At 41.2% G+C, this 26,119-nt stretch overlaps 1 protein-coding gene across 1 annotated transcript in view; it reads right to left on the reverse strand.

Moving 5' to 3' along the window:
* jarid2b (jumonji and AT-rich interaction domain containing 2b) overlaps window positions 1–26,119 on the reverse strand; it is a 102,180-nt gene that overhangs the window by 24,769 nt on the left and 51,292 nt on the right. The window contains exons 3-4 of the mRNA XM_072447830.1: window positions 18,149–18,272; window positions 871–1,064 (exon numbers count right to left, since the gene is read on the reverse strand). Coding sequence (XP_072303931.1) covers window positions 871–1,064; window positions 18,149–18,272 — 318 coding nt within the window. The remainder of the gene's footprint in view (window positions 1–870; window positions 1,065–18,148; window positions 18,273–26,119) is intronic.

The raw sequence follows: 26,119 nt of genomic DNA on the forward strand, positions 1-26,119 counted from the left end.
ACATTGTTGAAACACAAAGACAGTGATGCTATATTTAGAACAATCTTTCTGTGTATCAAAAAAGAGAATTTATTTCATTTTCTGAACGTGCTCCCAATCAAAACTGCAGTAATTTAGACTGCTGTCTTGTTCACACGATCGTAACAAACTTTAACAATGTGAGCACGACGTGCCACACTAAGCTGTTAATTACTGAACCGGAAGCGTTTGCGGTTCATTTGATACGGAGGGTGCGACAGAATGGCACAAACCTGTGTAGTGTCTGTGGAGCAATAGGAGCAGATTGGACCCGAGCAGCTGCAGCGGGTGATAGGCAGAGTGTTAAAGAGATGGGGAGTTGTTGAAAGGTATGAGGGCGAGATGTGTAAGCTGATGAAACGCAGGATAATCTTAGCCCTGGGCGAGTACACAGTTATTTGTAGTAAGAGCAAGCGCTAAGAGGAGCTGTGAGGGGCCGGAGCAGAAGGAGGAAAAAGTATAGACATTTAAACAGAGGTTATTGTTTGGTGACGTTCCTCTCATCTTCAGTTACCAAAAGACATAAGAAATAAGAGGTTCTTGTGTGTTTGGGTGACATTAAACTGATTAGAGATAAGAGAAGGAAATGAGAGTTGTGGGTCCAAGAGTCTTGTGCCAACTAAAGAATACGTGATTAGTTTTAATCAATTGGACACTATGGCAAGATATTTTGTTACGTACTTTGTGGTTTGGCGTTTCCTGTTGTATGTGACAAGAGCATTATTGTTACAGACATTTTCCAAATAACCAAAGCGAAAGAAACCGCTACAAACAGCCCTTTAACAATCATGTCTATGTATAGCAGCTGGCTACAGATAAATATGTATACAATAACTGCACGCCACGTCTTACCTCGGAGACAGAGGAAGGTAAGGAAGTCCTCGGTCTTGGGCTTACGGCGGGACAGGTCTTGAATGGACGAGGAGAGGGACGAGAGGGACGAGGACAGTCCAGTGTTCAGGCTGGAGTCCGACACTTTGACCGGAGTGGTGCTGGGGGAGTTGGGCTGGGACTGCGCAAACTTCCTCTGCGCGTGAAGCCTCGGCCTGAAAGAGAAAAGAGAAGGTTAATGACGTGAATTTACATCTTACAAACCTATATTTGGTTTTTAATTATATCTATCTTGTGACTGGACTGGTATCCCCCCCTCACAAATGGTCTTACTCTGCCCTCAAAAACAAGTAATTGAAATAAAGAGTCCATTTTTGCAACATTTTCAAGTTTCCTACTAACTACCTCTACTAAATAATAATAATATATAGTGTAGTGGTCTGGAAATTATACTTCGTCACGCCTCAAGTCCACATCAGTCAGACATTCAAGATACAATGCCATCTTACAAACGGCATCCGTAAAAAGCACTGGACGGTCACCTGACCCGCCGAGGCCTTAATCGATTAGTGCGGCGGCGTGGAGTGTGAGAGCCGTAAATGTTGAGGGATTGCAGTAAAAGAAATGTGATATCCGGGTATTATTTGTCAATTTTCCGTGGTGCGCGCTGAAGCAAGGCCAAGATGGGATCATGTCTGGAGAACACCCACAATGCATTTGGTGCAGAGGCGTGATTACACTTCAATCATAGAGCAGTGTTAATGTCAAAACGTGTAAATTTTCTGCCGTAACATGGCTCCGAGCTCAATATGGAGGACATAGACTCAGTCACACTCAGGTAAGTGTGAGAATAATTCACATGGGGCCTATGTTTACTACAGACTATAAATACAGCATACGATTAATGACATTTACCATTATTAGAACGTTTTAGTCTGTCTACACAACGACCTCTTTGTTATGACTGTAGAGCTCCTAAACTCTATTAGCAAATGCAATTCAAATCCAAGTAGTCACCGTAGTACATGCATCTGTTGCAAGACCTGGACTTGAACGAGGAATTTCCTAGTTCCGTATTAAGTTGATAATATGAGCCAAAAAAACTCAAGTAGATCCATAAACAGCAATGCCAAACATGCATCTCGTCAAGATTTTTGTGTGAAAGCAAAATACAACAGAGACGATTACCAGGCCAGTCCCATCAAATCCAAGCTTTACATCATAATAAATTATTTCCTCAACAGTAACCAGAGATATTGCAGCTGCCGTGCGATTCTGACGCCGAAATACAGATGTTCATTCAGAACTCCCTTCAAAAGACAAACTAGGGTGAATAGGCACGTACAGGGGATTGTTTTGGAGCTGGAATACAACAAGATGTGAGAAACAGAAGGCTGGCAGAAGCATACAGTGAATAAATAAAAGCTCTCAATGGTGGTAAATATGAGTTTAGACAATCCTCCTTGTTCAGCATCCCAGACTTGTAAACTCAAGCATATTTCAACCGGATATTTTGCAGCATACACCCATTTCCTTGCTCCTGATGGGTCCTCTCCGAGTGCTTTTTTAAAACCCAGAAGGGCTAGGGCAGTTATAGAGATGCAGACCACAGCACCGTAGTCTGACGGAGGGAGCGATGGAGACGTATGAGGCCACAAAGTGAGATGGAATGACTGCGGAGAGAAGGAGCTGAAAACACGGAGGAGCGCGAGCGAGCAGGGGAAATGAAGAATAGTACAGATGATTGCAGAGGACGCCTTTGGTCACGTGAATGAGTCGTTACTATCCGCGGGTTTAAAAACAGATCATCAACTCATAAGCAGACCTCGGTATTTGATAGAGAGGGAGACTTTAAATCTGGTTGAATGCAAATGTGTTAAGGTTAGCGCCACAGCAGTCCTCAAAGGTTAAAAGTTAAAACGTTAAAAGTATGGTCCATGATGGTTTCTGTTATCCAGTGCACACAAACATGGCCGCCAACTGGACTCATTTACTTTTAACGTTCTGGTCTCTGTCACTGCACGGTTTGAACTTAAACAAAAAAAAAAAAATCTTTATTGTAAGATATGAGCAAAAACACACTCAAAAAGGAACAAACTAATCAAGCACAATGTTACTTTGTTTGCCTTTTTTCTGTACAGTTTCTTTATGGTGGCTTGTAGCTTTTGTATCTGTGTCTGCAATCATATACATAATACTCAAAATGACATAAAGAAGACAGTCTTTTTGTATGGACGTGTCGCCTGCTAATGACCATAATAAAATTTGCCAATTTTAAATACAGCAGGAAAGCTAATCCACCAAGGACGTGAAACGTGTTATTTGAATGTTCACAAAGCAGTTTCTGGCAAGTTAAATGCATTTCAGTCCATGATACAGGGAATAAATATGAGCTATGATGAATGGCTAATGGGGGAGACGAGGTGACAAATATAAAAGGAAGTATAGGCCTATAGAACTGGTATAAAAGAGTCGACTTCATAATGCCACTTCCTGTCTAGACAGAGTGCGGAACGCATTAGGGGTTTCTAAGATTTTACAGTCATTTGTGAACCCAGTGCTAAACATAAAGTAATAGCCTGAAATAGAAATTGTCTATATTGTGGCAATTTTAGGTGTAAATTGTGTAGCCTTAAATAATCAAGCAATATTTTTTAAAACAGTATTAACCACTGTTTTTTAAAAATAGATGTCAAAAATAAAATTACGGCTGTGACACTTCTTCCGAGCTGCAGAAAATTGCACCATGAAAAAACAATCACAGAAACACTTGTCAAGCAAATTTAACCGCTTTCCTTTGAAATTAGGCATTGTCCCAAAGGATTTGCAAATGAGCCAACGCTCCGTCGATGTGTTTAACATAGAAGAGATGACGAACGAAAATGTGACCAGCTACAGCAACTATAACACAAATGCAAAAACAAGCTATAACTGCGGTGCCCAGCACAATTAGATAATCATGTGAATGTTTTGAAGATCGAATATATCTTTAGAGTTAAAAAATGCTACAAAAAGAGCTGGTTAAAATAAAAAACTGTAAAAAATAAAATAAAAAATCCTGTTTTAAACGTTCAAATAAAACCAATAAAGTGATATTTCTGCACTTTTGTGATTAATTCAACAGACAATTCACATTTTCTGACTAATAAACCTCAACTAATGCGTTAGAATACACGTTTTAACAAATTTACAAAGTTAAAGATACTCCAAAGATGTCAACATATTCATTTGTATCAATATTGCACCATTGTTTAGTCAAAACTCCATGTATGATCTTGCCCGTGTAAAAGTGTTTATATCATTACTGCAATACAACATCTTACTAATTACAGCGATAGCCGAGTGTGATAATACAGTGAGTACAAACACTTTACTTCTGTCTGAGGAGAGAGGCAACCGCAGCATGGGAACAGTTTTTAGTGACTAGACAGTTTTGTGTAAGTGCCACAGTGCTAAGGCCCGAGTGGTAACCTGAGCCTAATTTAGCCCTCTGCGTGAAAGGCTGGGTACTTCATGTTCCCGGGCGTGATGAGCTATACAATACTTATTGGTCTGGAGCCATGTTGCCAGCAAAGTGGAGCTTATGGCTGTTAAAATTAGACCCAGTGCCCTGATGGAAGAACAGAGGATGGGAAAAGGAAAGAAGAGGGGAAACTGTGATCCAAATGTGCGGGCAGAAAAAGTGGTAGATTACAGCAGGATGTCCTCATTCATCCTTTTCTAATCCACCTTTCATCCGAGCCTCCCCCCCCGCACCGCTCCGGCTTCAAAGGCTGTTCCAATGTCTAATATTACACATGCCACTGTAGCCGCTCCAGCATTGATTATCTGCGAGTGAGAAATTCTGACACGTCTATCAGCCAGCCCGAGCACGAAAAGGCGACAGAATGGGAAAAAGATGGGGAAATACGGAGCAGGATTCTATATGTGAAGGCGTATATAATATGTGAATGCGTATATAATAGCAAAACACACAGCCAGCGTGTCAGATTGTAGTAAAGGACCATGACACAGTGGATTGTAGCTGGTCTGTACTTCAAAATGAATTTCTGATGTGACTTCCATCAGTATTCCGTCTCTTGAACTCCTTCAGTTTCCATGGGAACTGCTGGGATGGCAGGATTTTTCCATGTGGTCATCTTCATTTAAGTTACAAAGGTAAACAGTGGAAAAAACTTGGGCCCCGTCTCACGATGTCAAGATGATCAAGTTACATCGATGATTGTAATTATTCAAGTCACAGTAGAGTCATAATCGTCAAATTAAATCATTTAAAGTCAATGTTATGTTTTGTGCCTTGCAGTTTATGTCACATTAACTTAATTTTGTCATTCAGAAATTTCAATAGGTTACTAGAGGAATGGGAATTTTGGCTGAGAGAAAATGATGGATTTCACCGTAGTTTGGTTGTGGAGCCATTAATCGTGATCACATTCATTCACATTCATTTAAACACAAAAATGTTACTTTTTTGTTAACATTGGCCCTACCTTAGCTAAAGTTGAGAGCATTTTATTCTGGCTTTGACTCTTGAATGAGTACTTTAAAGTCCCACATTACTATCAAACGCTAAAGGATCTCACATATAATCACATATAACTTCCTCAGCATCGAACACTTAATGTATGCAATAGAAAATGCCTGCTGTTCCAATTAGGGAGAAGAGAGAGCACGTGCTCCTGATTTATTAAACAAAGTGTCAGTTCAGCATATTCGTGCGCTTTATTAAGAATTTGGAGTGTACAAAATGGAAAGGGGTAAACAATGTATGAATATTAAATTGTTATGGAGAGTAGATTCATTAAAGGGATTTTCATACTTTTATAGAAGGTGCAGGAAAAATGGTCAGAATTATAACCAAGACATAGCTGAGCCTGCAGTCACCATCTGGAAGCGAGTTGAGACAAGCAGAACCAGTACCTCAGGTCAAATGTACCTCACGTCTCTTATAGACTCTGACCGGCTTTTCACGAGTGACCTAAGAAGGCAGCCGCCGGGTGGTTTGGTTTCAGACCTTTGCTGTACCACAGTAATCTGATATTTGGACACGTCTGGCAGGTGCAACTTAAGCTACCAAGTCGGTGAGTGGGTTTGTTAGAGCTTCTGAATCCTCCAATTCAAATATTGTGAAAGAAAATGATCTCCAAAACAACAGATGACCATGAAAATCTACAAAATACACTAAATGACTTCCGATTCAACTTCTTTATATCACTGTCACAATACTCAAATGTACAACTCGATTTTGATTTGGAAAATACAATGTATGAAAAGTCAAAGTCAATTTAAGATGGATTATTTTTTATAATGTAAATAATGAAAATAAACAAACAGAACAAAACCTGAGAGTATAAAACTATATAAAAAAGGAAAAAGAGCAGCTCAAGGAAAAATACAGAAAATAATCTTAGCCCTGCGTCACCCCATCTGTTCCATCTGTCCCAGTGTCTGATATTCAAGTTCAACGTAAGTCATTTTTTGGTTCGTAAATGTCCAAAGTTATTTCCGTCCTGCCCTTGATAGATGTACACTCCACAGGTTTCCATCAATCGTCTCCATTGCAGGAGCCCTACATCCAAGATACACATTTTAAAAGCCAAATAGAATTTCTGTGAGGATGTCATTTTCAACACAAAATAGTTTCGTTAATACCAGCTCTGGCATGGATCAAACCCATTTTAAAGTGATTTAAAAAAAACTGAAAAGTTTGTTTCAGTATGGATATTTGTTGAAATGGGTAGTGTAGCTTCAATACTACTGTAAATATCAATTGATTTCTTTGACAACTCAATTTCATATTTCACCACATCTTAAATGGGTAAATTCTTCCCCGATGCTTCCGAATGCGTTGTACTGTCTGGCATCAGGCTGAGCTCATGTCAGACTCCGCGCTCCCTCCCACAGTAAAGGTTATTGTGTGTGCCGACCGGCGCTGATCCGGAGTCAGTTCCTACGGGCTTGGATTAATTGGCTCCAGATGGCAACACGATCTGGATGAAAGCATACCTAGCCGCAGCTGGCTCATTGTGCGTCTAACACTGATCGTCTATGTAAAGGATGACACCTAACGAAGGCACTGAATGTGAAATTAAAAGTATATCCAAAAACATGTCCATACTAAAGTTGATTGCGATCGTCTGTTTAGAGTCATCTGTGCGTGTCTGGCAGCCAATCCATCACCCGGTAATTGAGTTTATTTTCTCTACATTCCGGTTAAAAGCTCTTTGGAGTTGACAAAATGTAATGTTGAAAACAAAGAAATTGCTTGTAATAGATGCCACATGTTGAGTCAATGCGGCTAAACGCCTCCACTCAACACAAGCTAATAAAAAATGCTAACAAACCGCTGGCTTGATATTGCAATCGTTTAGCTAAAGCGAGGTTAAAAGTTCAAAAAAAACGAAAGCACTTTGAACACTGTTTTGGTGAATTTTAGGACAAGGGGTCGCCGGGTGTGCTTCTCGCTAACAGTTAAGACTAAGTGAACGTGTGGTCTACACAAATGTGTTTATTGCTTTTCTGTCTCCCGACATTACAGAGAGGGATGCTACTAACCCTCTGTGACCCCTTCACGAATACAAACGGCCCCAATACGGACCCCAGAGTGTATTATAGTGAATACAATCCATGCTGTGCTTAAAGGCCATTTTCCAGGCCATTTCCAACAAGGCGACCATTTATTATACACTATACCTCAGCTAGTGTTGCATATTTTTGACATAATGATAAATGAATGCTAAGTGGATTTCAGGGACTTGCTAATGCTTTATATACATGTTTTGGCCCCTAGTGACAGCTACTATTCACAATATATTTATTTCTGATGAAAGATACGGCAAGGACTATGTGCATATTTAAATGTAACCTTGGTTTATTCTCACAACCTCTTTTCCTGAATGAGGCGTTGAGAGGAGAGACGATTGGCCAGATAGGCAGATGTGTGGAGAAAAGACATCTTGACAATAGATAAAAAATAGGCGGCATCTCTGAATATATAAATGCTATATTAGGTCACAAGGAAGTCAGCCATTGTGCCCTTTGTCGCTTCATAAATACTAACACTGCGTATGGATTTACACAAAATACAGCGCCAAATCGAGAGTGCAAATCTATTGAACTTTGTGTTGCACTTTTTCTCCCTCTTGGCTGGTGAGAAATGATAAAAGACTGCAGTTAAGCCAAGGTTTTGTTAGCAGTCAAGGTCCACCGCCCGGGGCCATTTGTCTCCCTCCCCCCACTCCGTTTTAACAACACGCACTAAGTCAAACCCTATGACCTTTGGCCTTGCTGACCACAGTGCGGTCGGGTCAATAAACATAAGAGATTGTGTGGCCAGCAGTAGGGCAATCACAGCAAGTAATTAATGAACACAGGGCAGCTTAGAGTAACTGGAATAGATGGAAAATAGGAGATGGAGGAGACAAGAATTTGACTTTGTGGTGTTGAACTGGTCTTAGCGTTCTTTAAAATGTTTCCTATGAGTTTTAAGTGATGATGGCATCGCATTTAACAATTCCAAAACTAAATAGATGCTTTGAGCGACTTTTCTCCAGAAAATAAAGGACTTTTAAATTGCCTTTGTGTGCCTTGGATTTCTCTGCCTCTCGAAAATACCTCCTCACAACAAGGAAAGTTGTTGTTTTAAGAAGAGCACCTGACTTGGCTGGCTTTACTACAGTTTTTGACCCAGAAAAGCACTCACGAGACCGCCGTGTGATTAATATCTGCATCATCCTTTGAGGTTTGAGCTTCTCAGTCTGACCAAGCAGCTAAGTTTCAGATATTTTACCCTAAGACAAAAAGCATGTTAAAAACAGGGTCTGGAGTTCGGACCCAGAGTCAGCTAACATTCTGAATTTTAGAAAAACTTTCCTTAATAAATAGGGCATACGCTAAAGAAAGTACATAGAGAGAATATGTATAAAAAAACTGAAAACAGATTAAATGTTGTTACTAACTACTAAATGTATAATATTAAATCGAAGAACAAACCAAAGAAGTGACACCATTTGCCAGTTGTCCCTGTGGTATTACGATAGCCCTGGTGCCCTTGTGACTATACTGTGTTAGCAGCACAACTAGCTGCTGTACTAGACTTGGCTGTTGAACAATACCATTCACAGCAAAATCAATAGGCACATTATGTCCCTCCATTAACACATGGTGCGAGTGTGTGCGAGCAGGTCTGCCCACATGCATGTAATCCCCCCGAAATGGAAATGGTGATTATGCATTACTGACAAGAGGCATTGGTCGCGCTAGGCAAGACAAGCGTGTGTGTGTGTGCGTGTGCATGTGTGTGTGCGTGTGCGTGTGCGTGTGTGTGTTTGGCATTCATTAAGTCAAAACAAAACACGCCACAGCAGCTGAGTGTGTGTGAGTGAGAGAGAGTACACCGAGCCAAGAGAGGGTTTGGTAAAGAAAGGAGCAGGGTGCAAAGGGACCCACAAATAAATCAAGAAGAAGAAATGAAGTTTGCTTAAGAGCCACTCTGCTCTTGATCTGTGCCTTTTCTCACTTTTAATTCACTCCACATTTGATGCACTACAGGCTGAGTCAATGTAGAGAACTCTCAGAATCAGACAATTGGATCAGCAGAGTCATCGTTCCAAAACTTTTAAGTAATAGTCAGAATTACAAGGTACAAGATACATGTTAAAAATGTTTATTCAAAGCCACCACAAAAAGACCTGGAGCTGAATTTGGAAATGTTAATTTTTTTTGGGTCCGCAGTGAGAAACATTAAGGATTTGTGATACCAGCTTTACTGCAATGTGTGAGAAGAAAACTAGATTATAGATTACATTTAACTGGGGATATTCAGGCATTTTATAACGTACTTAGAAGAAGATATACTATGCATTGATTTTTAAGTTATAATTATTTTCCCTTCTCATTTACACACTTTAAGCTGTATTTAGAGTGATCCTGCATGTTTGAGTAATCTTTATTCTCCTGCATCCAAGAAGCTATTGCTCTGAAATTCAGAAAGTATTCTAAAAGTCAGCAAACCAGTTATTTATCAAGTTGTTTTAGACCAATATTGTCATTTAAAATTGCACTATGAAATCCATGGTATATAACAGACAAAAGCATCTTCTTTAAGAGCAATCGAAGAGGCTGTTCCAGAAGGTTTATACAACCCATGCAAGGAATGTTAAGAGAGGATGCATGAATATTAAGGTTAAACTAGGTAAAAGTCACTAGTACAGCGATTACTGTTTGGGCACCTATAAACGCTGCTTAAAAGTAAAAATGCAGTGCGAAAATGGGCTTATACTATAGTTTTTAAACTTCACAAAAACCGGGACCAAACTGCAGGAGAAAATCCCAGTTGAATCAGCCTGAAAGTGAGTAGAGCGAGTGTGCTCTAGATCTGGGTCAGTAAACCATGGCAGCAGAGAAGAGAGCTTTGTGGTGAGGCCTTTGGCAAAAGGCACTTCTGAGAGGGGAAATATGGTCACCTCTGTGGGATGGGCCTACAATGAGCTGGCATGTTGAGGGGGAGATGATGCCAGTCTCTGCCCGTCTAAAGAGCATGGGAAGGCAAACACAGAGCAAATCTCAAAGACTTCTAACAGGGCAGCGCTTTATGCCAGGAAATCATTTGCACCTGTCCTTCTGTCTTGGACTTTTCCTCTTTATATTTGCCATCATCTTTTTGGGCTCTGAATTTCCCCCTTTCTGATGCCAGAGATGTGGACTATCCTTTTTAAATATGCCAGATTAAAAAAGCCACTGGCACCGTCTCAATTGGTCCAGTTTTGGGAGAAGTGATAGCTCTTGATGCCAGGGCAGTAGGAGTCAACCTTCATAAACAAGATGTTTAAAGAGGGCAGAAGGCAGTGCCAAGCCCAGCGCTGGCAAAGGCGTGTGTTTCATTTGCATCAGATAGAGTCGCTCTTCAGTCTGTCCCGTCGCTGTGTGTACCACCGATGTGCAGAGAGGGATGCCCCTTTGGTCAACTGCACTCAACTCAGAGCACTGGGACAACAGGGTGAAAGAAGTTCTTCAAATACTTCAGTTTCTAAAAGGCTTCTTTTATGAGTGGAGACAGCGTGAAGTGCATGTGATGTTTTTCTACTTAAAGAGTTTGTTTGAAGGGATAGAACCTGTGATAGAAAATGATCATCAGTTTACATCAGTTAAGTTCTTTTAATTAATTAAATTCATGAAAACGACAGGAAGTAGAGCCGAGTTCTAATACAGAAGCCCTGTGTTTCTGTCTTCAATAAGCAACATTCCACTGAAGATGCAGGGACGGGTCATTTAAACCCCAAAACACTTCTGACAAGCTCGGGTTGGCAAACCTGTCTCAAAACCCTAACCTTAACCAAAATAGCCATTCCTAAACTTAACCCTGATCCTATCCATAATCTGATTGTGAACAAATATTTTGTTAAAATCGAACATTTACAAGTGCATCCGTGTAAAGTGGTGGATGTCTGGCTGGTTTGGAGGGAAAAAAGAGCTGCAGGCACAATTTACAGACAACTGACAGTTCAAACAATTATTTAAAGGTGTCAAATCATAACTACTGTGTACTTATGAGGGTTTGTTACTTCCTGCTTCCGAAGAGTGCACACGCTTTTTTGCTCGCTCCGCTTGCTATCGCTGCTTTCCTTATTTATTTTGCTTTTTAATCAGTTTTTGTCTTCCAAACATTTTTGCTTTAAACTTTTTCAAGTAAACCAAGAATTTTAAGAACATTTTTCCAGTTTTAACGACATATCTGACGCCAGCGACATGTCCGGGAGAAGAAGTGAGAAAGACTGTGAACGCTGTCGGAAATATCAACAAGAAATTAATGAGCTGAAAACACGGATATTTGTTTTGGAATCTGAAAAAGTTCTTCACGATACCATTCCTGTGTCAACCGACGGTAAGAAGAGCACACTTTTTACAAGAAAAACTGCTACTTTCAACCTAAACCGCAGTGACTCTGTGTCGTTTCCAAAACTGTCTAAAAACCAGAAAGACCAGGCTGTTTCTTGGAACAAACTTGGAGCAAAGCCTAAACGATACAAAGATAACGTGAAGTCACCTAAAATACAGCTCACCAACAGATTTTTACCACTTTCAGAGATGGAATTAAATGAAAAAAGGAAAGATGACGTGGCCAAAATACAGCGAGGAGGATCTGCCAAGGTCACGCAGATTGTTTTAGTTGGGGACGGCGCGATAAGTCACATGACGCATGAAAAGATAAACAAACATTCTTTTCCAAGCGCCACTGTTTCTGAGATAATGTCACTCCTTCCAAATATTATGGCTAAGCATGGAGGAGCTAAACAGCTGATTGTGCACGTGGGTGCAGTGGACATGCGGCGGGAACAGACTGAAGTTTTGAAAAAAGACTTCTTGAAGTTATTCGACGTGCTTGATAAAATGGAAATCAAAACTTTCATAAGTGGACCTCTTCCAAACATCGACAGGAGGATAAACAAGTTTAGCCGGCTTCTTCAGCTGAACACATGGCTGTCCAAAGAGTGCTCCCCGAGAGGACTACACTACATTGAGAACTTCTATCTATTCTGGAAACGAGAGGACCTGTTTAAGAGAAATGGCCCCCACCTATGCAGAGGTGGAGTGAGGGTGCTGACAGAGAACCTGCTCCACGCTCTGAGGCATTGGACTGGGCCTGGACAGGGTCCTGAGCAGATAGTTAGAGAAGAGAGGAATGAGAGAAGAATTCCTGCTCCCTCAGCCAGAGACCGAGCCAATGTTTCAACATCAAAAGCACCACAACCTCAGCCTCCACCAAAGGATTCATCAGCAGCTGCTCCACCACCACCAGCAAAGGATTCAGCTCCAGCTGCTCCACATTCACCTCCACCGCCTCCAGCAAAGGAACAATCTTCAAAGGCCTTGGACCCATCTGTGACAAGCCCAACAACATCCCTGTCATCGCCCCTGCCTTCACACCAGCCCTGGGTTCCCCCTGCAACATCTACTCCCACTAAAGATTCATCATTCTCCTTCTCATCTCCACTCTCACCCATGGGCCTTCCCAGCCATTTTGAAAGTCTGATCAAATCAGGCATTAAGATGGCTCCACTCACGCCCAATATAGCAAGGGCTATGCCGACTACACCAACAAAAGCCCCACCACCCATCCCCCCTCGCCTCTCACCTGGTCCCAAACTCTCCTTGGCTACAAAAGCCCCACCACCCATCCAACCTCGCCTTTTACCTGGTATCTCCCATAGCTAGGATGCACTGGGTCTCAGCGTTGCCGGGACTTATTGTCACATTAAAAATCAAACCAACCCGGGGCCCTATGTAAAAAGAGCCCCCCCTAGTGCTATTTCTGTAGTCACATCATCACACAGATGGAAAAACAAAATGCGAGTCAGGCCCAATCTGAGAAATGTGATTCATATTCCCTGTGAAAAGATAAAGCCCAGTCCCACTGAAACTAGTCTGAAACTTGCTGTGCTAAATGTCAGATCCTTATGTAACAAATCTCTCTTAATTAATAATTTTATTTCTTCTTATAATCTTGATTTTATGTTTTTAACTGAAACATGGCTTGACAAAAACACAGGACATGTAGTTCTGATAGAATCTGCTCCACCCAACTTTAAGTTTGAATCTGAAACACGAGAAAACAAAAAAGGGGGTGGAGTCTGTGCTGTCTTTAGAGATGAAATAATTACCCGCAGGTTGCCTTTTGGGGTGTTTTCATCATTTGAGTATGTATCCTTTAAAATGGAGCTAAAACGGTCTCCATCCATTCTCTTCATTGTTTTATACAAGCCTCCCCAGCACTGCCAAAGTTTTATTGATGATTTTACTGAGATGCTTTCAGTCATATGCACAGACTTTGATGGTTTGGTCATTACAGGTGATTTCAACGTGCATGTTGATAATGTTTGTGACAGAAACGCTAAAGAGCTTGATGCTGTCCTTGAAACCTTCAGTCTTACTCAGCATGTGAGAGGCCCCACCCACAGCAAAGGACACACTCTAGATCTCATAATTACAAAGGGGGTAAATATTTCAAATGTTAATGTGATCGATGTTGCTCTGTCTGATCATTTCTGTGTCTTCTTTGACCTGTCTGTTTCTCCCCAACCTCCGGTTGGTCCTGCAGTTGTTCAGAGGAGACACATAAGTGATGGCACAGGTGCACTGTTTATGGAAATGATAAACTTTGAAAATGTCTCATGTTCTAATGTAAATGATTTGTTGAACTCTGTTACATCTAGTGTTTTGAATGTTCTGGACACCATCGCCCCTATAAAGGCTAAAATGGTTAAAAATAAGCAGAAGGCGCCGTGGAGAAATGATGATTCGGTCAGGGCACAGAAAAGGGAGTGCCGCAGGGCCGAACGGAAATGGCGCAAGTCAAAGCTCCAGGTTCAAAAAGAGATTTACAAAGAAAAGCTGAACATGTACAACCTAATCTTATGTAGAACTAGGGAAAGATATTTTTCTGAAATAATTGGAAGCTGCAGTAACAACTCGCGTGTCCTGTTTGCCACAGTAAACAGATTAACAAACCCTCCAGCTCAGCTGCATTATTCTTTAATGACAAAGTTCAGGGCATTAAAAATGCTATAAATCCCACAATGCAAAAAATTACCCTAAAACCACCAAGACACTTAGAGCTAACTCACTTTGCACCAGTAACTGACAAAACTGTCCATGAGATCATCACCAGTCTGAGTTCATCTACATGCTGCCTTGATGTGTTACCCACCAGATTTCTAAAGTCTGTGCTGAACAGTTTGTTAGCACCATTCACTCACATAGTTAACATGTCGCTTCAATCTGGAACATTCCCAATGTCTTTGAAAACTGCGGTCATAAAGCCTCTCCTAAAGAAGAGCAGTCTTGATGCCGCAGTACTGAGTCATTACCGGCCCATCTCTAATCTGCCATTTTTGGGCAAAGTCCTTGAAAAGGTTGTTTACCAACAGCTCACAGATTTCCTCTTAATAAACAACTCATTTGATGTTTTTCAGTCAGGTTTTAGACCTCATCACAGCACTGAGACTGCTCTTGTCAAGGTGACAAATGACATCCGCCTGAACACTGACACGGGCAAAGCCTCAGTCTTAATTCTGTTAGATCTGAGTGCTGCTTTTGACACTGTCGATCATGGGATCCTCTTACAGAGACTAGAGGACTGGGTGGGCATCACTGGCACTGCCCTAAACTGGTTAAGGTCCTATCTGGAAGACAGGAAGTACTTTGTTGAAATTGGTAGCTGTGTCTCAGACCACATGACCCTGATCTGTGGAGTGCCCCAAGGGTCAGTCCTGGGTCCCCTTCTGTTCAACCTCTACATGCTGCCGTTAGGTCAGTTGATACGCAGTGAAAATGTGTCCTATCACAATTATGCAGACGACACTCAGATCTATGTTTCACTATCGGCAGGTGACTATGGACCAGTAGATTCACTCTGTCACTGCATCCAACAGATAAGTTTGTGGATGCAAAACAACTTTCTCCAGCTGAACTCAGACAAGACTGAAATAATCGTTTTTGGCCCACAGAAACAAAGAGAAAGTGTTAGCGGTCACCTCCAGAGTCTCGCTCTAAAACCTACAAACCAAATTAGAAATCTGGGGGTAATAATGGACTCAGACTTGAACTTTAATAGCCACGTCAAATCAATAACATCAGCAGCTTTTTACCATCTAAAAAACATTGCCAAAATCAAAAATATAGTGTCAAAACCAGATTTAGAGAGACTTATCCATGCGTTTGTCTCCAGTAGATTAGACTACTGTAACGGCCTGCTCACTGGCCTCTCCAAACGAGTTGTAAAACAGCTGCAGTACATCCAGAACGCTGCTGCTCGGGTCCTGACTAGAACCAGGAAGTATGATCACATTAGTCCTGTTCTCAGGTCTCTGCACTGGCTCCCTGTGGCTCGGAGAATAGACTTTAAAGCAGCTCTGCTTGTGTACAAGTCTCTCCATGGCCTAGCACCAAAGTACATCTTGGATATGTTAGTGCCATATGAACCATCTCGGACTCTGAGGACCTCAGGGACCGGCCTCCTGCTGGTGCCCAGAGTCAGGACAAAACATGGGGAATCTGCGTTTCAGTTTTATGCAGCTAAAATCTGGAACAGTCTTCCTGAAGATGTGAGACAGGCTTCAACTCTGACAATGTTCAAATCTAAGCTAAAAACAGTTTTGTTTAGCTGCGCATATGACTGAAAGGATTTTTTCTTTGCACTCTTCTCTTTTGTTTGTGATTTTATTAGTTTAGAAAATCAGTTGGATTGATAATTTTTAATTTAGTTAATTTTATTGTATTTCTGTTTCTGTAATTTCTTTGTGATTTGAATGCATTTTTCCTGCTGTGAAGCACTTTGAATTGCCTTGTGTATGAAATGTGCTCTACAAATAAACTTGCCTTGCCTTGCCTTTTGGCCCTCATTTACAATATGGTTGCTAGGTAACAGTTATAGTATTCCCTCTACCTCTGTCACATCTGCTGCTCAGATCCAACCAGGAAGTAAATTGTCAACCTGGGGAAAAATAGGCAAAATGTTTTGTAATAGTCATGCTTACTATATTAGTTATAGTTAGTATATGAGTCATCTAATCTGCCATATGGCCTTTAAAGTCATAATGAATAACAGACTCGGGATGTTGCTAAAGCAGTCCTTACATACTTTTAGTCCAAGTCGTATTGTAATTATGCTCCAGTTTCCTTGTGCTGTACTGGCTTGGGTTTCCACGCGGCCTCCTAAGACGTTTTCACTCTTATCTCCTAAGTATTTAAGGACGGTCTTGCTGGGATTTGGAGGTTACAGTATCAGATGACAGTTAGCCGCGCAGGGGCAGGTGCCGCGACACAGCACTGAATGGAGCCGATCATTATGAAGGGACATCTGCTGCTGTCCGCCCCTCCCCGCACCCCCCAATTTTAGACCCCGCCCCCTAGCTCTTTACACTGCTGCTTTGATGCCCTGTCAATGTGCGAGGGAGAGGGACAAAAACATAGGCAGCCATGCATATGCGCCCACGCTCACACACCTGCCACCTAGCTGCACAATGACGGGAGAAGACAAAACTGTACGGGAGCGCTCCGAACCAAGAAGACACTTTCATTTCCTCAGCTTCCAAATGTTGAATAGTTATATTTTACAGCTTGTGATTTCAGAAGTGTTTTCGTACTGAATGCATTAGAGGTATTAGCATTTCCAAAGATGCTTTCGTCCAGTTTACGCGAACAGTTGTCAACAAAAGATCAGTGTTTCTGTCTTAAGTGAGAAATCTCTGTTCAAAAAATCCCCATTTCACTGTGAATAAATATATTATGAAAAACAGCCTGCCTCAAATTAGCTAGTGCAAAACCGCTTTTCTGCATGATTATTATAATAATCATAATTTTGCTCATTCAACTATTCAATTGAAAATACAAGGCAACGTAACTTAAAATGGATAATTAGAAACGACAACAAAAAACAACATTTGAGTAGAGGGATGAGACGGGAATCCTATTAAATCCTTAAATAATGCAACTTGTGTTTACAGTACAGTAATCACTTCAGAGGCATTAGAAGAGGTTTCAGACATCTGCTTCACACATCCCAATGTTTGTGCTCAGTCTTTACTGTCAGCAGTGAGGCCAAATAGTAAATAAAATACAATGCTTTGTTCCACCAGGGCCCGGGCATCTTTTAGAACACAAAATTCAGGCATTTTTCAAACACCTACAAGTTTTTTGCAGCACCTTTAATCTTAACTCGGCCTTAAGACACTGATCTTTGCCGAAAACAAAGGGCTAAACACCACCGCCCCTTGCACTTTGAGAACGTGACAGAAGAGAAGGGCCAATCAATAGTAATTTGATGTTCATGGTTCGTTCACGTTCACTCGATCGGAGTCGGTTTCAACTTTCAAAGCACGAGTAAAATAAACGACCACTAGCGCTCTTTACTGTCAAAAAGTGTAGGCAACAGAGTGGAAAGTTTAAATTTCTCGTACAAACCCCCAAGACTATTGACAATGAACCATGACTACATAATATTTAAATAAAGCTACTAGAAGAACTGAATTAGCTGACAAGGTTACTTAAGTTATGAGTGATCAGCAATCAATCTGGTTAGAAAGGAACTTCTGGTACACTCTGTATCTTTACACGTATGAAGCCCGCTCTAACTGACTTATACAGCATTATTTTTTCCCATCACACGTTCAATTTCCAAAAAAGATTTGGTCACCCAGCCTTGCACATTCACAGCTATCCCCATTGGCAACAAAGCAGTGACAATTTAAAAAAAAATAAAAAAAAAATTCATTTGTAAAGTAGCCACGGTGCGAAGTCTCACCTCTTTTTAGCCGGACCGTCCTCGTAGCCGCCGCTCTTATCCGACCCTTTTGAACGCAACAAGCCATCTTCTTTGTGGCTGCCCTTCGACACCGAGCCCTTCAGCTGCCCATTGGCTAAAGAACCTGAAAGAGAAGATTTTCAAAGTGTTAAAATTCAGCAGCCTGGAACACTGATAGTCTGCCACTGTGGTTAAAAAAATAATATGTGAGAATATTGTTAATTTAATGCCAGTTTTTTTTTTTTATATATAATATTTGAACAAAAAACACATCTCTTCACATGTAGTGCAGAAGTGACAATGTGCATGTAGTAGTAAATATTCTAATCCTTCACATTTTAAAAGGGGATATATTAATGGTACCCTAAATAAACTTTAATGATCTTTTAACCTTGTTACAATGGCGTTTTCTCATCATTTGTTTGCTCAAAGTTGTATTTCAACTGATCCATGCATGTTTGAGTAATCCTGTGTTGAACTGCAACCAAGGCTTGAATGCGAGATGTCTGTTTTCACCTACCCCCCATCTCCGCCCTCATCCCAGTACTCAGATGGGATTATATGACAATACACAAAGCATCATCATCTCCAGGGAGACAAGCAGATGGGAGACAATTTACAGTGTGCTCCTTTAAATAAACATTTTTTCGTGAATGAAAACAGTGTGTTTAACGAGCAAATTATACAAGATTGTACTTTATGTGGTTAGAAACGCTTCATATTTCTGGAGCGTGATAACCAGTTCTTCCACACCATTTATAAATACAAACCTGCTGAAAACAGTTTAACATGCTGAATGCAACTGGTGTCGTGAGCAGATGAATGTGATGTAAGCGTGCGGAAAGAAAAAGTGCCCTGGGCTAGGAGAAAGTGAACAGATATTACTGGACTTGACATTCTGAGTGAGCCTAACTGACAGCGCCCTGATTAAATATTTAGCAAGCAACTCCTAGACAAACAAAATAAGCCCCCAGACACATCCGTAAATCAAAAGCAACAACGTGCCCCCAGAATTCAAATTAGGTCAAACAGGAGGCACGGAAGTCAATGGTAATTAAGGCAGACAACCAAATTAAATAGATATCACCAAGCCCGTGTTCCTTGTAGCTACTTCTGGCAATTCCAATGACAAGTGTGAATAAGCAAACTTTATTGAATAAGAGGGATTTGTATTTCAACTTGTAGTTCTTTTTTTTGCAATCAAAATCAGTGCATCCTTAACGTTGTAAAGATAAGATGGTTGGTTAGTCAGCAGTGTAGCAATCGAAACACATGAGAGGGGCTATAAATTATTCCATTTCACTTAGTTTGACCCCTTTTGAAGAGCATCGGGGCCTTACTAATGTCTGGTATGGCAGGTTGTTTAATTATACATGTTCATTCTACAAAAAAAATGTGGACCACTGCATTTCCAAATGGTTCTGGGCCAATTAGCCATAATATACCTTTATTACTTTAACATGTGGAACAAAAAGGTGAAAACATTTGCCTTCCATAGATAGAACCACATGTAGTTTGGCCGACTTTTTATATAAGATGCCCATTTTGTGCCAATTAGGGACGACACAATATATTTCGGCGTAGTAATTATTGTGTAAAGTATTAGCATGGACTGCCTACAGTTATTTTGTCGCCAACTACAATTTCCACAATTATACGTTTTTAGTTCCTAGTGTAATATGAACTGAATAATCCAAATGATCCATTAACTGAATAATCTTGACATCCTTAGTCACAATCAGTCAGATGTATATGGAACTGCTACTAGGTGGGCAGTACATAGACATTTGGATAAGACGATGAAGGTTGGAATAAAATGGAAAAATGCAACTAAAGAGCTGGATATTATCAAAAAAAGTTATTTTGTAAGCTTTCAAACATGGGTATAAACTGAAATTTCTGAACGTTTGTGATTAATTCAATAGACATTTCACATTTTTCCTCAAAGATTAAAATAAACCTCAAAGAATATAATCTGACATGTTTAAAACAAATTTCTGTTGAATTGACATTATCGCTCTGACAATCGTTATCAGAATACCCCAAAACGAGATTGAGAGATTAATTTTGTCACTATCGCTCACCTCTTATTGCTACCATACTTTACCATGTTTGTCGTAGTTTTACAAGGATACAAAATTCCTTCACTGCTCTCGTGTTCACGGGTTAAAGTGTGCACAACAACCAAATGTCTTTCCGTACACAAACACAAACCCATGTGAATTTGTCATCCAAAAAAAATCCTTCACTTTGAACAATGTTGCACGAAAAGGACAAAAAAAAACACTCCGATACGTCATGTACTTTTCCTTCCTCACTTTCTCACCGACTAATCATTACTGTCTTCTCCGCACGCCCAGCCAAATTCCACAAAACTGATGCTTCAGACGAATGTGTCACTCAACCGCTCCATGAATGACAACACTAATAGCACCTGTCAGGCTAAAATAAATGGAGATAATAACGAGAGTGAAGCCAAGGGTTAGGGTGAGTGGCGACTTGAATGATACGCTCTTAGAAACGAGGCCTCTGCTAAACATGTCCGGGCATCGAGTCGTGTGAGAAAGAACAGAACAGAGACAGGAGCCGCTGATCAAATGACAGAGAGGAGACAGGATGGAGGCAAAGGAGCAGCAGGTAAAAGCAGCGCAAAAACATGCCATTAGGCCAGCGTTAAACTGTGCTCGGGAAGTGTAGGCAGATTGTTGTGGAAGTCTATGAAATAAGAGGAGCAACGTGTGAACAAGTCGACCATGCGTGAACAAAGCACTGGGAAATATGTCTCTGAGGTTTCAGCTTATTGTTTCTAATAAAACAAATGCGTATGAATTTCAAACATTTAAGATAAAAAACGCACGTATACACAAAAAAAACCTGAATGAAATGAATGCTGTCCACGTGTCAACACACAACACTTTCAAATCTATTCCCTCCAAGTCTGAATTCTGTGCCAAGTTTATCTCTTTTTTTCCCAAGTACACAAATGTTTGGATCTTGATTCGAGTCATAACTCAGCCTTATAAGCTCTTTCCACTGTCTTTTCTACGACTCACAGAAACAGTAGCAATTAATAAACTATTCTGTTAGTAAGATTATTAGGTTGATTGATAACCGTGATACACACACAAACACCCCCGCAATCCGGCAAGAATAATTATAATCATGACTATATTAGAAAAAGATCATTCACTCAGCTCAGAGGAGGCTAAATATCCAAGCTCTTAGACTAGATCCACAGATTGAGATTGACTCTTGGATGAGATGTCTTGTTTAAAAACCGTGTCCACGACTGAATCGTTCTCTACAATGGAACATGGAGAATAGTGGATTACACCCACTATTGACTGTTTTAAATCTATACTTCAAAATAATACATCCAAATATAAAGTATGTTTTATTTGGCTGTTTTTGTTACATTTACTTTGTTTTGTCAATTCAGACAGTTCAATTTCATAAAGCACAAACTTTAGACAATATTTATGGTCATGATCCCAGTAATTGTGACTAATCATGAAATATTTTTTTTCTATCTATAATAATTGTACTATCGTAAAAATGTGATGTGGTATCTTTTATTATCTGCGTTTATTATCTGTGTAAAATGATTCCTTGTGTGGTCAATAACGATCGTCTTGTATATAAATGTAACTAATTCACAGTTGAACATATACTTTGTGTGGATGAGTCCACAGTGAGCATGGACACGTGCTGGAGGCTCATCACACACGAGGCAGGTTGGTACCTGAAAGCGGAGGTACAGTCATCAACCACACATTATTGCGGTCACAGAGTTAACAATATCGGTCGAGTGAGTAAGGCCACAGCACTGCTGGCAACACTTGACGTTAGCTTTGCAGAGCCGCCGAGTCTATATGTCGCAGTGAATCACTGCGCTACAATGTCCCGCTTTGCACAAAACCCCTTCATTTAATAACTTTACTCAGCGGGTATTGATGGCTGTCACATTTTGAAGTTTTACCACCCACGCCAACTGGAATTTACATAAAATGAATGACAGCAAAGACAGAGAACTTCACAATAGTTTTGGTAGCTCAAAAATGGTAATTTACTGAACATATTTCAGTTTGGGATGAGTCTGGACACGAGGCATCTTCACTGTTGCAAAACAAGAACTTGGACCTTGGCAGCAAGCTAAGAATGATCATTTGTAAGACCGCAAGACGCATTGCAATTCAATCTCAATTTATATTTTAATGCTGGCAATTAGCAAATTGTAAAGAATGCAATTATCCAACTGTAAATAATGTCTACTGCAAACAACAAATTATCCCGTCTTATTTAGTTAAAACTAGTCATCTCTGTAGGTTAGACTTTTACAAACAAAGCTCTTGAATGCGTTTAAATTTAAACGTTGAACAGAATCGTTCAGCCATACTTTTTTGTTTATATTTCTGTACATTTGATGCATGTTTTGTATTTCTTACTATGTCCAAGTCTTTGAACCGTCTGGCTCCTCAAAATCCATACTCTCCTGCTTACAAGAAGTCAGTAAAAAGACAACGATTACCCAGCGCAAAAGACAAACACACAACCTGATATTTTGAAAGGTGATTTACAGCGGCGCAAACACGCAGAAGCTCATTATGTATAATTGTGCTCAGAAATTGACTGACGCGTGATGTCCCCCAAGAACTCAAACAAACGGGCCAAATTATAGCGCTCCTCCTCTCCTCCTCGTCACAACACTCTGCCGCCTGCCTCTGCACCTTCCCCTGTCCTCCCAAGACTAGTCTGACATATGCTGGTTGCACATGAGTGGCCGTATGAGGGGCAGAGCTGGGAATCATGGGAAAGCAGACGGCTGGGGATGGGCCGCTGCGTGGCGTGCCAGAGAACGATCGGGGAAATCGCGCTTCAAAACCTGGAAAACCTCGAGGAGCGGCGTCGGCGACAAGAGGGGGGTATAAATGTTGTTCGGTCCCTATGGGGGACTCTAACCAGATTTATGCGTGCTTAACTAACCTCATCGCTTCGCCGTGCTCACCTCGGAGTCTCGGAGGAGCGGGAGGGAGGGAGGGTGGGGGGGAGTGAACAAAGGTACATAGCGGAACATGGCGTATGAGTGGGCTGAGAGGAGCCTATTAGCGAGGGGCGTCGTGATAAGTGAACTATAGAGGAGTAGTCAGGCCTTAAGGAAGACAATCAGCCAATGCCTCGCCAGCGCTTATACAGGCTGATTGCGCTAAAGCCTAAAGTGAAAAGTGGTGTAACGCATCATCCGGTGGAGAGGAAATGATGGAGAGGGATCGGAGCTAAAAGGGGATTACAACATAGGGACGGCATCATTCTAATTCCCCTCAAATCACAGCACTACACTATCCAGATGGCAGACAAAAGCACAGTATTGTAAATAAATAAATGTGTCTGGAGCACATAGGCCAGTCTCCTAGCGTAAACCTTCTTTGTAAGAAGAGGGAATGTTTACTGTTGGGGTTAGCACTTTCGGGTCTCTCTCGATGAGCAAATGCATGCACAGTAGGACAGATGTTGATGGGCTGTGTGCACTAATAAGTCATTGTCCAGTGTAAACCTTCTGCACTATGCGCGTCCTCCACTTGTTTGTCTCCATTTAGAAGTTATTGCTTTGCCTGGAATGTTCCACAGTATCACATTAAACCGATCTATCTCCGTGGAGGCAAGCAGGTGATGTCAACGTACAGGTCAGATCTGACTCTTTTTGTAAATCAGTTCATTTTGTGTTCTTCCCCAAAGATGCACGTAATAATAATGCATTTTATTTCTTGTCAAGCTGGGTGTAAGAGCCAAAAGCGATCTAAAAAAGCAGTCCTAAATATGTGCATGCGATAAAAGTAATACATGTGGATATTAACGTAATGTGCCAAAAGGTTAATGAGAGCTAGGGAAGAGTTGCAAAATTTAAATACCTACTTCCCCCTTTTCTGAAAAAAAAAACAAAAAACAACAGGTTTAATTAATGTTTTTTGAGCAATAAAAACACCTGTAATGAAAGAATTATATGTAATTTAATAAATATAAATGATATAGCTAAATCTAAAGTCACACTGTGGAACATTCTAGCCAAAGCAATACCATCTCAATAGAAATGACAAGCAAGCTTACCCGAGCTAACAATGACAATGGATTCCTACATTTCTAAACTCTACAACTGAGAAAAAATTCTTGGTATCTCCCAAACTGCACACAAACAACTTGTAAAGCATAGATCAAACTAAATGAAAAATTACGCGGCTGGCAATTTGTGGAATTGTTTCGTGTATCACACAGGCTTGCCAAGACTGTCCCGGTTTTGGGTTTTCGAACACAAGTCCTTGATCCTCTGTCTGCATGCGACTAAAGCAGGAGTGCTATTAAAAGGATGTGTGGTTTAGGAAATCCCTTCTACCAAAATGTTCAATGGCACCAACCATAGACGGAACCTAAAAGCTGCGTGACACTCAGCACAGGCCAGAACAAAGGCATACAACAATGTGCAGTTCAGAAACATGGCATCTGCTTTGTGTGATCCAAGGCCATAAATCTACAGCATCAAAGGGAATAACACCAGATTTTATTGTAATGGCTGTGCTGCTGTGAAAAGCTCACAAGGACAAGCAAAGTAGATGCAATATCCCTCTTGGCTAGTACAATAGCTTTTTCTCCTTTTATCTCTGCTTACGCTTTTCCTTGGATCTCTACTTTGCCAAATTACATCTACACTACTTTTTGGAGGGTCCTGAAAATAACACAATATAATGCGTTACAAAATTAGTCCTGATTTTGTCCCTGGTCTAGTCCTCGGTGAAGGCCCGGTCTAGTCCTTGGTGAAGTCCTTGGTGAAGTCCTTGTCGAGTCCTTGGTGAAGGCCCGGTCTAGTCCTTGGTGAAGTCCTTGGTGAAGTCCTTGTCGAGTCCTTGGTGAAGGCTCGGTCTAGTCCTTGGTGAAGTCCTTGTCTAGTCCTCGTTGAAGGCCCGGTCTAGTCCTTGGTGAAGTCCTTGTCTAGTCCTCTGTGAAGGCCTGGTCTAGTCCTCTGTGAAGGCCCGGTCTAGTCCTCTGTGAAGGCCCGGTCTAGTCCTCGGTGAAGGCCCGGTCTAGTCCTCGGTGAAGGCCCGGTCTAGTCCTCGGTGAAGGCCCGGTCTAGTCCTCGGTGAAGGCCCGGTCTAGTCCTCGGTGAAGGCCCGGTCTAGTCCTCGGTGAAGGCTCGGTCTAGTCCTCGGTGAAGGCCCGGTCTAGTCCTCGGTGAAGGCGCGGTCTAGTCCTCGGTGAAGGCCCGGTTTAGTCCTCGGTGAAGTCCTTGTCTAGTCCTCGGTGAAGTCCTTGTCTAGTCCTCGGTGAAGGCCCGGTCTAGTCCTCGATGAAGGCCCGGTCTAGTCCTCGGTGAAGGCCCGGTCTAGTCCTCGGTGAAGGCCCGGTTTAGTCCTCGGTGAAGTCCTCGTCTAGTCCTCGGTGAAGGTCTGGTCTAGTCATGCCTGGTTTGGTCTTGTTTTAGTCTTGCTTGCCTTAACCAAGCTAAACGTAATTTCATAAAGACAACGCATTAAACAAATTCTCAGATACAACTAGAAAATAGATTGCCTAAATTTGCATGAACCCAGAGCCCTATTCTAGTTTTTTTTTGGCAAAAGGCCAGCTCCTCCATCAGCAGCTCTCCTGAAATAAGAGTTACACTCAGGGTTATGGCAGGGGTAAGGTGCTGGCTATAAACTGTGAAAATAACACCTACATTTGAAAGGTGCACAATAACCTTTGGCAACTTCTCTCCATCCAGGTTTCATTGCTTTGATTGGAATGTTCCACCGTATGGCATTAAACCTCAGTGGAGCAGCTGATTCCAAGTTACAGGTCAGATTTGTGGAGAGGCAAATAAGTCTCACAATAATGTTTTTCAAAGTTCTCATAGTGGCAATAACACCAAACCTTTTAGAAATGTAAGAAGTTTAAGGCTATATTGTGGAATATATAAGCAGATTTTAAAGTCCCTTTGTGATTGGT

This window comes from Eucyclogobius newberryi, unplaced genomic scaffold (assembly GCF_026437365.1).
Source record: "Eucyclogobius newberryi isolate DKJ021-1_F unplaced genomic scaffold, fEucNew1.0.hap1 SCAF_16, whole genome shotgun sequence".
NCBI classification, from domain to species: Eukaryota; Metazoa; Chordata; class Actinopteri; order Gobiiformes; family Gobiidae; genus Eucyclogobius; species Eucyclogobius newberryi.